This window comes from Rutidosis leptorrhynchoides, chromosome 3 (assembly GCF_046630445.1).
Source record: "Rutidosis leptorrhynchoides isolate AG116_Rl617_1_P2 chromosome 3, CSIRO_AGI_Rlap_v1, whole genome shotgun sequence".
NCBI classification, from domain to species: Eukaryota; Viridiplantae; Streptophyta; class Magnoliopsida; order Asterales; family Asteraceae; genus Rutidosis; species Rutidosis leptorrhynchoides.
Window position 1 is genome coordinate 185,467,020 of NC_092335.1, and position 15,443 is coordinate 185,482,462.

The following is a 15,443-nucleotide window of genomic DNA, read 5'->3' on the forward strand; positions in this document are numbered from 1 at the left end:
TCATCAAGAAAACTCAAGAAAAACATCTTGAATTGTTGATTAATCGCCCAAAATGATTTATGACCAATCGTTCATTATTAAAACCAATCCATCAGATGACAAATTTACGCAGATGGTCTGTGTGGTTTGTTTCGTGAACATCAGAAAAATACAAGGACTATATAAGTAATCTCGTATGAACCACATGGATCCATATAATTTTTTCTTTAATGGTCTTTCCCTCCTAATACTTTTTGCCAACTTGTACAACAACGCGTGCTCGGTGTTGCCAGAGTATTAGTTTTTCTATTTTTGAACGGCAATATTAAGATCCCTTACGGGGTTATCAGCATCATATTTAGGAAGTCACATGAACATATGTTAGGAGAAAACCTCATGATATTGCACTTCAGGAAAACCTTAGAGAGAATCTTGCTATTTATGGTCAGAACTTACTATTTATAGAAAAACTTAGAGGACTTCATAACCAATGAGAATACAAAATGCATTATGAAAATTTCCAACTTAGTTTCTAGTTAAAAGCATGGTTGAAAAAGACGTGAGACGATCGAGATGAGATCCGAGATAGACGTTGACTTGTATATTTATACACACATATTTAAATCAAAAAATCTTCGTTGACTAGTTTGTAACTATAATCGTTATTATCCTTAATATAATACAAAAAGGTAACACTAAACTACCTCAATTTCAATTATTGATCGATTTGACCTACTTTAACCTAAATTTTGACTTTTGACCGACGTTGACTTAACCTTTTTCGCATTGACCTGACTTTTGAATGTTGATCGACTTATTAGAATACGGGACATGATCAAGACGGGCTAGTCATCAAAACGACGCAATGACAGACGTTTTGGGAGCCATCCTGTGTTATCTTAGACCCGTTTGTATACTTGTTTGTTTTTTCACAATGAAAAATCCTGATTATAAAAACTTTTGTTATTTTTGGAAAAAAATAAATCAACTTGTACAATAACTTTAGCAAAATCCATCTCATATACGGTGTATATATTTATTTATTTAATTAATTATTTAACTGATACGAACAGACGTGTTCAGTGTTCACATCTTCGTAACGAACCCTAGGGTTTACTTTTGTTCCTTCATCCAAAATCAGGTTCGATTACTTCCCTTTTCTTCTAATTTATTATTATTCAATCTTTAATGTACCATGATAATAATGCTTATTCTTATTTCAATTGTAAGATACACCAACTTTAATGCTATTGATTCGTATCATATATATGTGTTTTGACTTTTAGTTAGGTTATATATCCGTCATTTGATTACATTCGATCAAATTTCACTAATTTTTTTAATGAGTTGTTCTTATATAAGATCAAAATTGTATATTTAATTTAAATGACTGTAGTCTGCAATCTGTTCTTATTGGACGGCTAAAGTTCATGACTTGATTCTGTATATTGTGCAATTGTGCTTTATGTGTATACCTGCAGTAAGTGGTTTCGGTGTCGAAAAGTATGGGTGAGAATCGAAGACAGCAGAGGAATAAGAGGGAAAGGGACCGGGATGGGCCCAGAGAGCGAGACCTGGACCGGGACGGGGATAATAAGAACCAAAGAAGAAGAGGAAACGAAAGAGACGATAGAAACTATAATCGAGACAACGATGAATTGGTTGTTTATAGAATTTTATGTCCGGATCGGTTCATTGGGAGTGTGATTGGGAAGAGTGGAAAAGTTATTAACACAATAAGGCAAGATACGAGGGCGAAAATTAAGGTAGTTGACCCGTTTCCAGGCTCCAGGCACAGGGTTATAACAATTTATTGTTATGTTAATGAGAAAGTGGAAATTGAGCCTGATGAGGAACTTGGTGATGTGGACCCTGTTTGCTCGGCTCAGGATGCACTTTTGAGGGTGCATAGTGCGATTGCGAATGTGGTGGGGTCGGCTGGTGATCGTGATTCTGATAGGAAGTATAAAGATAAGGAAGAGTGTCAGATTTTAGTTCCTGCAACTCAGTCTGCTAATCTTATTGGTAAATCTGGTGCAACTATAAAGAAATTGAGAAGTAGGACTAGGGCAAACGTTAAAGTTTCTCCAAAAGATGTTAACGATCCTAATCATTCGTGTGCTATGGACTTTGACAACTTTGTTCAGGTTAACGTTCACCCTCTTAATCTTTTTCCCTTTTTTAAATAAACGTGCACACACTCGAACCGTTCATTTAGTTGATCTTTTTGGCTTGATAGTATCTGTTTTTGCTCGTTGTTGAATATAGATAACTGGTGAACCAGAAGCAGTGAAAAGAGCACTGTTTGCAGTCTCGACAATTATGTACAAGTTCCCGCCAAAAGAAGCGGTTCCTCTCGAAACATCTGTTCCTGAAGCTCCTCCGACCATCATTATACCTTCTGATGTACCGATCTACCCTGTTTCTGGGCTATACCCGGGTGTAGAACCGTATGTGCCCTCTAGATCTCATCCTTCACATGTACAAGAACTTCAAGGTTATGCAGATTCAGGGAACGCATGGCCGGTTTACTCTTCTTCTTCGCTCCCTGTTGTTTCTGGTTTATCTCTTTCTGGGGAGTTAACGGTTAGGGTTTTGTGCCCGTTTAACAATATTGGGCGGGTTATTGGACGGGGTGGGGCTTCAATTAGAAGTGTTAGAGAAGCTAGTGGAGCTCGTATTGATGTTGATGACACCAGACGTGATGAATGTATCATAACAATATCAGCGACAGAGGTATGGTCTTTCACATTCATTATGTTTTGTGTCCTTGTTCATGTTGTTGTTTCTAAAAATGAGAATTGGATTGAAAAAGCTTCCACGAAACATGTAAAGAGATGGGCAAATAGAGTTGTTTTGTTAATTTTTTGGGGAGGGTTTTTTTCTTTAAATCTGATTATAATGTGGACATATTTTGCAGTCTTTGGATGATATAAAATCTATGACAGTGGAAGCAGTTCTTTTACTTCAAGGTAAGATAAATGAAGAAGATGAGGGGGATGTTTCTATGCGACTCCTTGTCCCTTCTAAAGTTATCGGATGCATTATCGGTAAAAGTGGCTCGATCATAAATGAAATTCGTAAGATAAGTAGAGCAGATGTCCGCATATCAAAAGGTGATAAGCCTAAATGTGCAGATGCTAATGATGAACTTGTCGAGGTATACATACTTCAGTTTATCTTAACAAAAAGTCAATTCTGTTAGGTTTGTTCTAACTGTTTCTTCAAACATGTAGGTAATTGGCGAAGTTGGAAGTGTGAGGGACGCACTTGTTCAGATAGTTCTCCGTCTTCGAGATGATGTGTTGAAAGATAGAGATAGTGGGCCCCGTACATCTTCAAGAAATGATCCCATGTATGTTGGTGCAGGTGGTCTTCCTGTACCCTCAATCTTGCCAAGTGTTTCATCACTTGCTCCTCTGGATTATGACCACAGAGATGAAACTAGGAGTGGTTACAGAGATGAAACAAGGAGTGGTTTGGGCCCGCATTCTTCAAGCTATAGATACGGCTCACCACCGGTATTTAACATTATCTAATTGACATGAGCTATACTTCATTTTGGTAGATTTTGTCATTTATGTTATTTTTTTTATTTTTTATTTTTTTGGCTTCAGAGGAATGACCGTGGCTATGAATCCATGAGTTCGTATTCTTCAAAGCATTATAGAGGGTGAGTACTCTGTTATCCAAAATTTTAGCTATGATGATGTCAGCTATGATGTCACATGTGATTTTGATGTCTGATTTGAATCAGGTTACCTCCTGCTGCCTCTGAGATGTTGATTCCTGGTCATGCAGTCGGTAAAGTGATGGGTAAAGGTGGGGCCAATGTAGACAATATTCGTAAGGTGATCTTCTTACTTAACTTACATATGCCTTTGTGTGATTGTGTTAGTATCTTTAGAATTAGATTGAATTTTTTTTCTTCGTGTCAACAGATATCGGGAGCTTCTGTAGAGATATCTGAAACCAAATCATCCCGAGGTGATCGTGTAGCTGTGATATCTGGGACACCTGAAGAAAAGCGTGCAGCTGAAAACTTGATTCAGGCTTTCATATTGGCCACTTAGTTTCAACAAACGTCAAAGGTCAAAGGTCAAAACTCCTGGGACCTCCTCCTTCAGATCTATCGTGCCTCTAGGTCTTTTTATCGCGAAATGGATCTCTCATATTCGTAAGGTTCATCTTAGTCTCTTTCCAGCGACATTCATGAGACTTCATTAGGATCTTTTCTTTCAAACCAAACTCGCTTATTAACTCCTTTTCTGTGGTAGTGCGGATTCTGGCTTTTTATATTTTATTATGCTTCATGATGTTAATGATCGTGCGGTTGTTGCTATTCTGTCACAACTTAATCATGATAACTGGTTTTTCTATCTTTTCCTTTTTAATTTTTGTTGCTCTCTGATTTTCGTTTTAATCAGATATATCTTTTTTTGAAATAATGCATTTTTGAATGGCTAGTGGCTCAATTTTTTTCATACGGTCTTGAAGGTATACATGATTTTGAAGCAGATTTATGTTCTGCAGATGTGGTAAAGTATGAGAAATATGCACTCTGTGACATGTATCTTTCAGCATGTTCTTCATGCAGAGTGAACCAACTCTTGTGCCTCTTATGAATATATCAACTTACACTCTTATCTGTTATGTTTATGAAACCTAAACTGTTCACTTCTTGCATATGACTGGTCAATCATAGTCTCATCTTTCTTTAGGATTGACTCATTCAACAACCGCAGTAGGAATACTATCCTATTGATGATTGAGTATTTGACCTCTTTAGGGTTTGCAGTTATATATGAGCCATCTTTATAACAGAGGACGAAATCCATTTACGTACTTGGCCCATAAACTAATCTTCTTTCTAAGGCACCGCACCTGGAAAACTCTACAAGGCGCATTGTCTTGTTAATCCCTTGCCTTCACAGTCATACATTCATTGCAGCCAGCTTTAAAAACATCTTGTAATCGTACTTCTCAAATCAACATGAAATTACACTTCACATCAGACAACTAACTGTCGAACATACCTCACACTCTCGGTAGGTGCTGACAGTTTAGACTTAAAATAAATGTACACTTAACATCAGACTAGTAAGTGTGCATTATTTGGTGTTACGCTTAGGATGTAGACACACAATCCTTAGTTGGATGTTATGAACTCCAAGTAATAACTTAACTTTCTGAACGTCTATGTTCTTTGCACTCATCCTAAACTCAAATATGAGCAATTACGTTTCATCTACACGTAAATGGTTAATACAATGCACAATCTGTATGCAAGGGAACATACATGATAAGCAGGGATTTTCCGGAATAACAATACATCTTTGTTCTGTTTCATAAGAAGCCTATTAAATGACTCCTAAGACAATTATCGTGTGTTCACTTGTGAGTGCATTCATCTACATGACGACATGATATCAGCTTATGAAGATTTCTTGATGTATTTGAACATCGAAAATCTTAGCGTTGTTATTTACATTATTTGGCGGATACTCCTTCCTTAAAAAAAGTTGCTTTGATCAATTTACACTCGAAGTTATGTTTGTAACGCATTCGTTGCCAGTGGTCCCATTCAAGTTACCTTAACTTCTAGCCAGTTTCAAGTTACCATGGACTGGTAGCGTATTCTGCTATTTTCCCTTCCTTAAATGTTGCAGTTTTATTGCTCCATTAAGTTTGTTTCTTAGTAAAAATATTTCGACATTAATTTGTTAGGGTTGGGGTATATGTTCTTGTTCATCTTTGGGTAAATTTTTGGTAGCCTGTTTCAAGTGCTACAGGCTACAAGTGGATCAGGTGTTTTGAAAAGTTAGCAAGCAACAATGCCAGTCCAGTAACAAACTACATGACCTGGTAGTATTTATTACTCCGTAGTACTTTTTATGTGTTTACTAATAGACTTCCTAATGTTTTCAGTCTAGCAGTCCTATAACTTGTTTATTTTGTTACAAACTGAATTCTTAGATGCCTGCACTAAAATGTAATTTCCAGTCTATACATTTTGATGTAATGAGATGATAGGTCCCTTTGATTTATTTGTTGCCGGCTTTACTTTATTAGTATGTTTTTTTATGACTGGTTTCTTGTTCCGAAATCTTAGGTGGTGTTTGTTTTTCCTTACGCGGACCTTATTAGGTTTTATGTATGCGTGAATGTAGATGTTTTTACCGCAGACTATTTGTTTTTCTCAAGATATAAGGTATAATAATGTTATCTTTTATCTACAAGTTTGTAGACTTAGATATATGTTTCTCACTGTGTAGGACACAAAAACAAAAACAAACGGTTTTTGATGTTCACCCTATGGATCTTCAGACCAAATATCTTTAGACAGAGACATCTTAGAAATAAAAAGCACCTTAATAACAAGATACAACTGTTATAAACTATGTCCAAATTAGAGGTGCAAAAACTGGATCCGGACAAAAAGAAAACCGGATTTTTTTGTCCGGATTTTTCGGAACCGGTTCCGGTTCCGGTTCTTAGCGTCCGATTTTTTTCGGATTTTTTCTGGAGTCGGTCTTTTTTTCGGTTCTCGAACGGATTTTTTTTCCGGAATCGGTCTTTTTTCGGTTCTCGACCGGATTTTTTCCCCATTTTTTTTCGGACTAGGATTCGATGGCCGCATCATTATTAGATTACTAGTATAAATAATATATATTGATAGTTTTAACATATCAATGATCACATTATTATTAGACACACTATAAATAATAAAAATTGCTAGTTTTTTTTAAAGGAAAATGCTAATGACAGCCTTAAGGGCTGTCGTTAACACGCTATAAAATGTTCAAAATTTTGATAACCGCATTTATGAAAATGACTAATAACCGCCTTTATGAAAATGACTAATAACCGCCTTTAAAATATGTAATTTTTTTGATTATCTTCTCAACTCGAAGTCTACTTAGGTTGTTTATGGACTACGAAAACTATTACATAAAATTATTATGTTCAATAGCATTATTCATTCATTCATGCAAATCACCATTTTGATACTACTCCGTATTAATTATTAACCTAAGTTCACTTGTGGTTTGGATCACCCAATACGGAAAATAATTAATACAGTAGAACTTTGTGTTTGTCCCACATCGGTTGTGGAAGAAGGGAAATTGTTCAAAATAAACTTTTTTTAGGGGTTCAAACAAAATACATTTTTTTAAAAAAAATTGTCTTTTTATACCATTCGGTAGATGGGATTTTTGTCTACCACCTTTATCTGTCGTCTACTATTATTTTTACAAAGTAGTAGACAGTTTTTTCGTCGACTACTCATTAAAGGTGGTCTACTATATAGTAGACGAAGTTATAAGGCAGTAGACGTAACCCTGCCTTATAACTTCGTCTACTACGTAGTAGACCAGGGTTACGTCTACTGCCTTATAACTTCGTCTACTACGTAGTAGACCACATTTATTAAGTAGTCGACGAAAAAACTGTCGACTACCTTGTAAAAATAATAGTAGACGACAGTAGACGAAGTTATAAGGCAGTAGACGTAACCCTGCCTTATAACTTCGTCTACTACGTAGTAGACCAGGGTTACGTCTACTGCCCTATAACTTCGTCTACTACGTAGTAGACCACATTTATTAAGTAGTCGACGAAAAAACTGTCGACTACCTTGTAAAAATAATAGTAGACGACAGTAGACGAAGTTATAAGGCAGTAGACGTAACCCTGCCTTATAACTTCGTCTACTACGTAGTAGACCAGGGTTACGTCTACTGCTCTATAACTTCGTCTACTACGTAGTAGACCACATTTATTAAGTAGTCGACGAAAAAACTGTCGACTACCTTGTAAAAATAATAGTAGACGACAGATAAAGGTGGTAGACAGAAATCCCGTCTACCGAATGGTGTAAAAAGACAATTTTTTTTAAAAAAATGTATTTTGTTCGAAACCTTAAAAAAAGTGTATTTTCATCGATTTCTCGTGGAAGAAACCAAAAGAGACACCATGTTGGGCTGAAATTAAATGAGGCCTAAGTAATACTAAATTTTGGGCTATGTCTAAAAATTGGACTGAAATAAAATTATAAATTTTAAGCCATCGTGGAAAAATCCAATTCAGAACCGAATAGTTACTTACACTTGTAACCGGATCCGGATCGGATCTAAATCCGGATTCGGATCGTGTCTGGATTTTATCCGGAAAAAATCCGGTTTTCAACAAAATCCAGATCCGATTGGAACTGGATCGGATCTTGGATCCGGATCCGGATTTTGGTGTGTCCGGTTTATGGTAGATCCAGTTTCAGATCTTTTTTTCGGATCAGATTAGATCCGGTTTTTTTGCGCACCTCTGCTGCCAAGATAAAAGAAAAAAGTCAACGAATACGAGCAACGAGCAGAAACTGGGAAATGCTTTGAACCATACCTTAAATATAACCCCTGGTTGATGGTAGAGTGCAAGGTAAAGGAGGTTGTTAAACCAATTATCTTAGGGTGTTCATTGTTGTGTTTGCATTACATCTTAATCTTAATACTTTTTATTGAATGACAGTTTTACTATAACTAATTATACATTAATGTTTCATTTCACTATTGTCATAACAATTATAAGTATGAGTAGTAGAGTAAATTTGATCGAATTTATCAATCATTTATTTAGTGAATAATACGAGTGATAACCAATTAATAACATAAAAACTTAAGATAGGTTATAGGTGAAATTAACTTTAGGTGAATGTTTTCTAATTAGTTGTAAATTAGAGTTACCTAATATATCTGTATATCTTCGAGAAATTTATATGAATGAAATTTTTAGACATGTACTCTAAATATGGTATGATTATCGTTAATTGTTTGATGATATTTAAATAAAGCAGAAAACTAAATATAAAGGAAAGACATCACATTTGTAGTGGTTGGGGTGTGAGTTGCTTTTTGATGACTAGGACGTGTGGCTTGTTTGTGTGGAGTAGTGGCGGTGTGGGTTTTTAGTGTGAGTTAGGAGTATTGTGATGATGTGTTATAATATAATTGGGTTAAATAGTAAAAAGGGATAAAAATAATATAAAATTAATAAATTAGTAACCAACTCCGTTGCCCATCCTGTTGCTTTGCAACGTGCAGTCCCCATTTTTGAACAAGCCACGCATGGATACGTGCAATATGGGGCGTTTCCCCATGCCACCTAGGCTGCCACGCCGTTGGTGACCAGAGTTTGTATGGTGTCAGATAGTTTTAGGGCTGAATTTTGGTTAGATTCACTTAGGTGACGACTGGGGTTTGTATGGTGTCTGGTAGTTTATGGCGTCGAGTAGTTTTAGGGCTTTTTCTGGCATTGGGTAATTTAAGGCTGGATTTTGGTTTCATTAGATTGTCAAAACTTTTCGACATCAACGATTTCACGACATTTTAGTTATCCTTTTGGCTCAAGCTGTGTAAAGACGAGAGTGTTTGAATGTATCAATGGTTTATGTTTTGTTTGTTTTAAATATGGTTTGTTTCAATGTGGTTAGGGTATGTTTCACTATCATTTACTTACCAAAATCCTTCCCTTTTCTATAATTCTCAGATTCCATATCTTCACTCATAATGAATACTTGTGTGCAATGTTAAGGGTTAAAACGGTCATTGGTCATTAACGATGTAATTTACTCCCTAAACAAACTTTAGGGGTTCCAATCTAATTAACCAATTTTAAGGGCAACTATTGTGAAATTTAAAGAACCCAGACACGAAAAGTGTAATTTACCCTAAAATCATGAAAATTTCTAATGACAGCCCTAAGGGCTGCCTTTTCTTTTTATTAATTTTTATTTTCATTCACTTTTGGATAGCGTTTGATACGCACGCTCCATCATCATCATCATCATCATCTGTGATCAAATCATACACTACTACTACTGCAAAAATTAATAATCCAATTCTCAAAATTACTGATTTCAAAGGGTTCCATTAATTTACATACAATCTAACGTGCTGAGTTCTTAAAATTTACGGAGCAGATAAATCGCTGTGGCGTGTATGGCGAGCAGGAGATGTATGCAGCAGCTTTTATTGAACCAAATTAAACGCAACGGAATAATTAGGGCAAATAATGCTCGATATTTTTCGAGTGTAACCGAAGGGATCGCATCTTCAACTTCATCATCATCTTCTCGTCACCTTATCGATTTAGAACACGATTACAGCGCTCATAAGTATGATTACAATTACATCACAATCCTTTAATTTGTTCGTATTAAAATATTCATGTGTTTTGGATTCTGTAATTTGATGCTGTGTTCTGATGATTGTATGGTTTTATAATAGGTAGGTTTGTGTTTATTAGCATTAACTTGAAGTGATAAATTTTAATTGTTATTGTTTAATTTTGAAATTGAAATTGAATGAATAAATGAATAATTGGCTCTGTATATATGTATATATATGTAGCTTCGATGACCATTAGTATCTGAAGCTTAAGTTGTTTAAATATATTAGGATCAGTCAATCATATGCCATTTGCTGGTTGCTTTTTAATTGATTATTCTGTATTTATGTGTGATTCGATACAGTATATGTTATTATAATCACTGTTGTAAAAAACCCGATTATTCCCCGATTAATCATTTTTAAGAGCAGTCCGTTCCGATTTTCCAAAATCCGTTTAATTAGCCCGGTCAACGTCGATTGATGGCTCAAAATCAAATTTGGTGATCAAAGTCGGTCAAAGTCAAAATTGGTCAACATTTTAACATGAATGTAAATTAGAACTTTCGAGTTTTTGAAGTAAATGAACAATTTTTGACAATTATTTTTAAGTTTCTGTTTATAACTATAATTTCTTCTATATTTACACATATAATTTTTGAAATTAAATATTAACTGCATAAAGTATAATCCGATTAATCCCCGAATTTCCGATTACTCCTTCCAAAGTCCCTACCAATTAATCCCCGAATAGCGAATTTTGCAACCTTGATTATAATAATGATAATAATAGATGATTTGATTTTTTGAAGTCAATGTAAGTTGTTAACGAATATTAATTAATAAGGCAAAACTGTATATTTTTTTTGGCTTTTTTTCAGTTATCATCCAGTCCCTATAGTATTTTCTCATGGAAAAGGGTCTACTATTTGGGATCCAGAAGGCAAAAGATATCTTGACTTCCTTGCAGCTTACTCTGCAGTTAATCAGGTACGATGAGATGCACACACTAATGTTACTTTTTATCATATTTACAGATACTATCCGTAAACGAATGCTAATAAGCACTTATCATTAATAAGTTTTGTTAGTAGAAGTGATTTTAAAAGGGCCTGATCTGTTTCTGGTATAGGGACATTGTCATCCAAAGATTATGAAAGCGTTAATCGAGCAAGCACAAACGTTAACTCTCAGTTCTAGAGCCTTTTACAATGACAAATTTCCAGTCTTTGCGGAATATTTAACCAAATTGTTTGGTTATGACATGGTTCTTCCAATGAACACTGGTGCTGAAGGTGTAGAAACTGCTATTAAGCTGGCAAGAAAGTGGGGTTACGAGAAAAAAAGAATTCCCAAAAATCAGGTATATTTAGTATTATATTTGATAGAAAATTTGACATATGTTTATATAATTTCCCAACTTATTATCTTCATATGGGTGTGTAGGCTATGATTGTCTCGTGTTGTGGCTGCTTCCATGGTCGTACAATGGGTGCTATATCAATGAGTTGTGATAACGATGCCACTCGTGGATTTTGGCCATTGTTACCTGGTCAACTAAAAGTTGACTTTGGTGATGAAGCTGCTCTCAAGAAACTGTTTGAAGGTTTATAATTTTTGTTTTTTCTATGCTACTTGTGATCATGCAGACGTTGTTTGTCTATGGGATTATTATATAGCCCTACAATTATTTTTCTTTGATGCATGCAGAAAAAGGAGAACATATAGCTGGATTTTTATTTGAACCGATACAAGGAGAGGCTGGGGTATGCAACTTTGAATCACATTTATTAGAGGTGGTAATATGGGTGGGTCAGAGTGGTAAAGAAAGTGGTCCAAACTCCAAAGGGATCATTTTGGTTCTGGTGAAAGCAGGTGGGGTAGGGTTGACTCTGAACACTTTTTGTTGAAAATGTGTATTTATATAGATTATTTACATGTCAAATATGATTTAAACATCGTAGTAATTCAATATCAACTATCTAATTTACTGAATAAAAGGATTTAGAAATTTATGCAATGAAAGTATACTTTTACCAACAGTCAAATATGATAAAAAAAAAAAAGTCAGAGTACTTCAACAACAACCTAAATTGTTGAATAAAAGAATTTGGGAGTATATGCATTAAAAGTATACTTTGGGTAGACTTTCAATCCATTTGACTTGTTTCATTTAAAGTTTATCTTTTGGCTTCCCATGTTTGACCCTTTATAGATAGAACTTTAATTCACCCAAATATAAGTATATTGGACGAAATTGTCGCCTCTAACAATCACGAACGCCCACAGGCCACATGCATGAAAGTAAAATGTTTCTATTTTACCAAGTTTGCATTTTTTTTTTTTTCATATTTAAATAAACTAATTGAAGTTGGTTGTATTCTGTTTTTCCAGGTGGTTATTCCCCCAGACGGTTATCTAAAGGCTGTCAGAGAACTTTGCTCCAAGTATAACATCTTAATGATTGCAGACGAAATACAAAGTGGCATAGCACGCTCAGGAAGAATGTTGGCATGTGACTGGGAAGGTGTCCGGCCTGATGTTGTTGTAAGTTCTTTTACCTATTCAGTTTAATCCTATGAAGCTCGTTCTAGTGTAAATTACATATGTATCTTGCATATAAATTATTATAATAGACGTGATTTATAATGCGAGCATTGTTCTCTTGTTGTCTTTACGGTATTTTAGATATTAGGGAAAGCATTAGGTGGAGGAGTGATACCGGTTAGTGCAGTTCTTGCTGACAAAGATGTTATGCTTTGCATACAGCCAGGGGAGCATGGGAGGTAATGTATGCATAATAACATATCTATTACTAACATTTTTAGAACATTTTATAGTTTAACTATTATCATATGTTCTTAGTGCGAAAGTATGCTTTCTGAATGTCATATTTTCAAGTGAGTTAACGTGCTTATTTGTACTTTACTTTCAGTACTTTTGGAGGAAACCCTTTAGCTAGCGCTGTTGCCATCGCATCATTGCAAGTGGTACTAGATGAGAAACTTGCTGAGAGGTAGGAAAAGTTGTCAGTCTTTAGTATGCAAATTTGAAAATGGCACTTTGAATATTTTCATACTCTGAATCTCAGATAGATATGAAATTGTGAGTTTATTTTATATATAATCAATCCGTGTTATAATATTGTTCAGATCTGCTGAAATGGGTGAGGAGCTGAGGCGGCTGTTAACAAAAACTCAACGACAATTTCCTGAAATCATGATGGAAGTCAGGGGAAAAGGTTTATTCAATGCAGTTGAGCTTTTTAGCAAGTCTTTGTTCCCTGCAAACGCGTACGATCTTTGTATCAAATTGAAAGAAAGAGGAATTCTTGCAAAACCAACTCATAACGCTACTATTCGATTAACTCCTCCCCTTTCCATAAGGTACATACAATTGCTTTCTATTTAGTTTAACTTTCGCGTCAAAATAATAGTACTATTACTAATCATTCTCCAACGAACATAAAAAATATAAATATAGATTCTGGGTAAAGGTGGCAATTTTAGCCCATATATGGGTAAATGAGTATCTGTCTAGTATCTGTCAAGTCAAGTGTGGCGATGACCCATTACAGTCATCTCAATAATTATTTTATATAAATGGCATTATTAAGGAGTAGTTACATTTGATATGTGTTATATTATCTTATACATAAGCCAGTGCCGAATCCAAGATGAAAACTCGGTAAAAAATAATTTTTCAAAGCTAATTATATTTTAAGGGTATTTTAGTAGTCGTGTACCTCTAAAAAACCTTTGATTTTAAAAATATATGAGGTTCTGTAGTTAAATTTAGTGACGTTGTATACAATTTGAAGAAGATGTAGTATAATTTTTTTTTTAAAGTAGTGGGGTCCTTTGACCCACACCAATGCACATAGAACCGCCACTGACATAAACATAATGCTGTTTTCTGTTCAGTTTGGATGAAATACGGGAAGGAGCTAAAGCGTTTCATGATGTCTTGGAACACGATCTTCCGAAATTGGTGAAGGAGAAGCCTAAGCCTACTGCTCCAAAAGCTCAAAATCCATGTGACCGTTGTGGACGCGAGTTGTATGGTTGATACACGTGGATGTTTATTTGTTTTAACGAATCAGATACATAAATTATTCTCATTGGGTCTTTCTTTGTTGATGGTCTGATGCTAAAGGAAACTGATGAATCTTATGCTGTAACCTGGTTGAATAATGAATATTCATATTTTTATCATTTTGACACTTTAAACAACATAATATATCTGATTTTGTTCAAAGAACTTAGTTTTGATGTTACAGATTTTGATGTAGTTAAGAAGATGAAAAATGGTCATGGAGTAATTTGGTTAAACGATATATCTAAGTTAAAATAATGAGTAACCCAGAAAAAAACATTGACCTTTTATACAAGTATTTCTAGCGTAATACACTTAGAATATTAACAATAAAATGTTATAAGTAAAAGTTAGATCCAATTAAAATATTTCTTTTTTTTAATTTATTAATATGACATAATGATTAATATAAAGCAGATTCTTGCTTCATTTTTACTTTATGTTAATGGAGGAATACAAAAGTGGGTACAAGAATCCAAATTAAGGGATCAATAATTAATTTTTTAAGTTTACTATAGTTTCCAAAAGGAGACAAGAACGAGACACGGTTATTTTAAATCTCTAGTGGTTGATCATATATCACCCCAAAAGCCAAGCCATCCTTCGTGCCTCTATTTTAATACTTAAAACTATAAACAATATATAAAGTAATCACATTTAATTAATAAGCATTTCTTAGTATCATGAAAACATTTTTTTAATACTAAATCAACCTCATAGTATATATATTATAATAATTTTAATTAAATATAATATAATATCACGAACAACTACAATGATGTAAGAGTAGCTGTTAATCTGTTGTTTAATTCCATTATTTGTTCTATTCTTAGCTGTGTTTTTTGTACTTTGTGGTCATATAATTTAAATCACCAAATGTTAGCTGTTCCATACGCTTTCATTTTATAAGATAATAATAAAATAATACTCTTTTCGTTCCTAATTTGTTGTTCATGACGGATTATTTCATTTTGAGATGTTAATTATCCACTTCTATATATAGAAAAAGAATAAGAAGACAAAGGTCCATTATGTCATTAATGTACGTGGATAAGATTAAAAGAGAAATAAAAAGTAAGAGTCAACTTGAAAAATAAACAGAAAGTACAGTACTTTATGATATTTTCTTAAACTGTGTGTTTTTTAACTAAGAGCAATTAAATATGGAAAGAGGGAGTAATAATTTACCAACAACAATGAGTTAACGTA

The 15,443-nt window shown here is 34.4% G+C and overlaps 2 protein-coding genes across 3 annotated transcripts; both read left to right on the forward strand.

Annotated features, from left to right (window-relative positions):
• Nucleotides 1-1,028: 1,028 nt before the first annotated feature.
• LOC139897090 (KH domain-containing protein At4g18375-like) lies at nucleotides 1,029-4,358 on the forward strand. The gene is made up of 8 exons (XM_071879742.1): nucleotides 1,029-1,120; nucleotides 1,461-2,126; nucleotides 2,248-2,715; nucleotides 2,900-3,139; nucleotides 3,216-3,500; nucleotides 3,597-3,652; nucleotides 3,737-3,830; nucleotides 3,921-4,358. Exons 2-8 carry the CDS (start codon nucleotides 1,485-1,487, stop codon nucleotides 4,050-4,052), a joined length of 1,917 nt encoding a protein of 638 aa, XP_071735843.1. The 5' UTR covers nucleotides 1,029-1,120; nucleotides 1,461-1,484; the 3' UTR covers nucleotides 4,053-4,358.
• Nucleotides 4,359-9,798: 5,440 nt separating this feature from the next.
• On the forward strand, nucleotides 9,799-14,376 carry LOC139897091 (ornithine aminotransferase, mitochondrial-like). Of its 2 annotated transcripts, none has more exons than XM_071879743.1 (10): nucleotides 9,799-10,147; nucleotides 11,021-11,129; nucleotides 11,272-11,502; nucleotides 11,586-11,745; nucleotides 11,850-12,019; nucleotides 12,534-12,686; nucleotides 12,828-12,925; nucleotides 13,075-13,155; nucleotides 13,292-13,525; nucleotides 14,063-14,376. In XM_071879743.1, the coding sequence occupies exons 1-10, from the start codon at nucleotides 9,972-9,974 to the stop codon at nucleotides 14,205-14,207; spliced, it is 1,557 nt and encodes a 518-aa protein (XP_071735844.1). In that variant the 5' UTR covers nucleotides 9,799-9,971; the 3' UTR covers nucleotides 14,208-14,376. The 2 variants fall into 2 exon arrangements, with proteins under 2 accessions (XP_071735844.1, XP_071735845.1); XM_071879744.1 differs by having other exon boundaries at nucleotides 9,801-10,147; nucleotides 11,850-11,905.
• Nucleotides 14,377-15,443: the final 1,067 nt, after the last annotated feature.

Coding starts and splice junctions, on each gene's coding strand:
- LOC139897091 (XM_071879743.1), top strand. CDS start 9,972: ATGGCGAGCAGGAGATGTATGCAGCAGCTTTTATTGAACCAAATTAAA. Junction 12,687..12,827: donor GTGTCCGGCCTGATGTTGTT/GTAAGTTCTTTT, acceptor ACGGTATTTTAG/ATATTAGGGAAAGCATTAGG. Junction 12,926..13,074: donor CAGCCAGGGGAGCATGGGAG/GTAATGTATGCA, acceptor CTTTACTTTCAG/TACTTTTGGAGGAAACCCTT.
- LOC139897090 (XM_071879742.1), top strand. CDS start 1,485: ATGGGTGAGAATCGAAGACAGCAGAGGAATAAGAGGGAAAGGGACCGG. Junction 2,127..2,247: donor ACTTTGACAACTTTGTTCAG/GTTAACGTTCAC, acceptor TGTTGAATATAG/ATAACTGGTGAACCAGAAGC. Junction 3,501..3,596: donor ATAGATACGGCTCACCACCG/GTATTTAACATT, acceptor TTTTGGCTTCAG/AGGAATGACCGTGGCTATGA.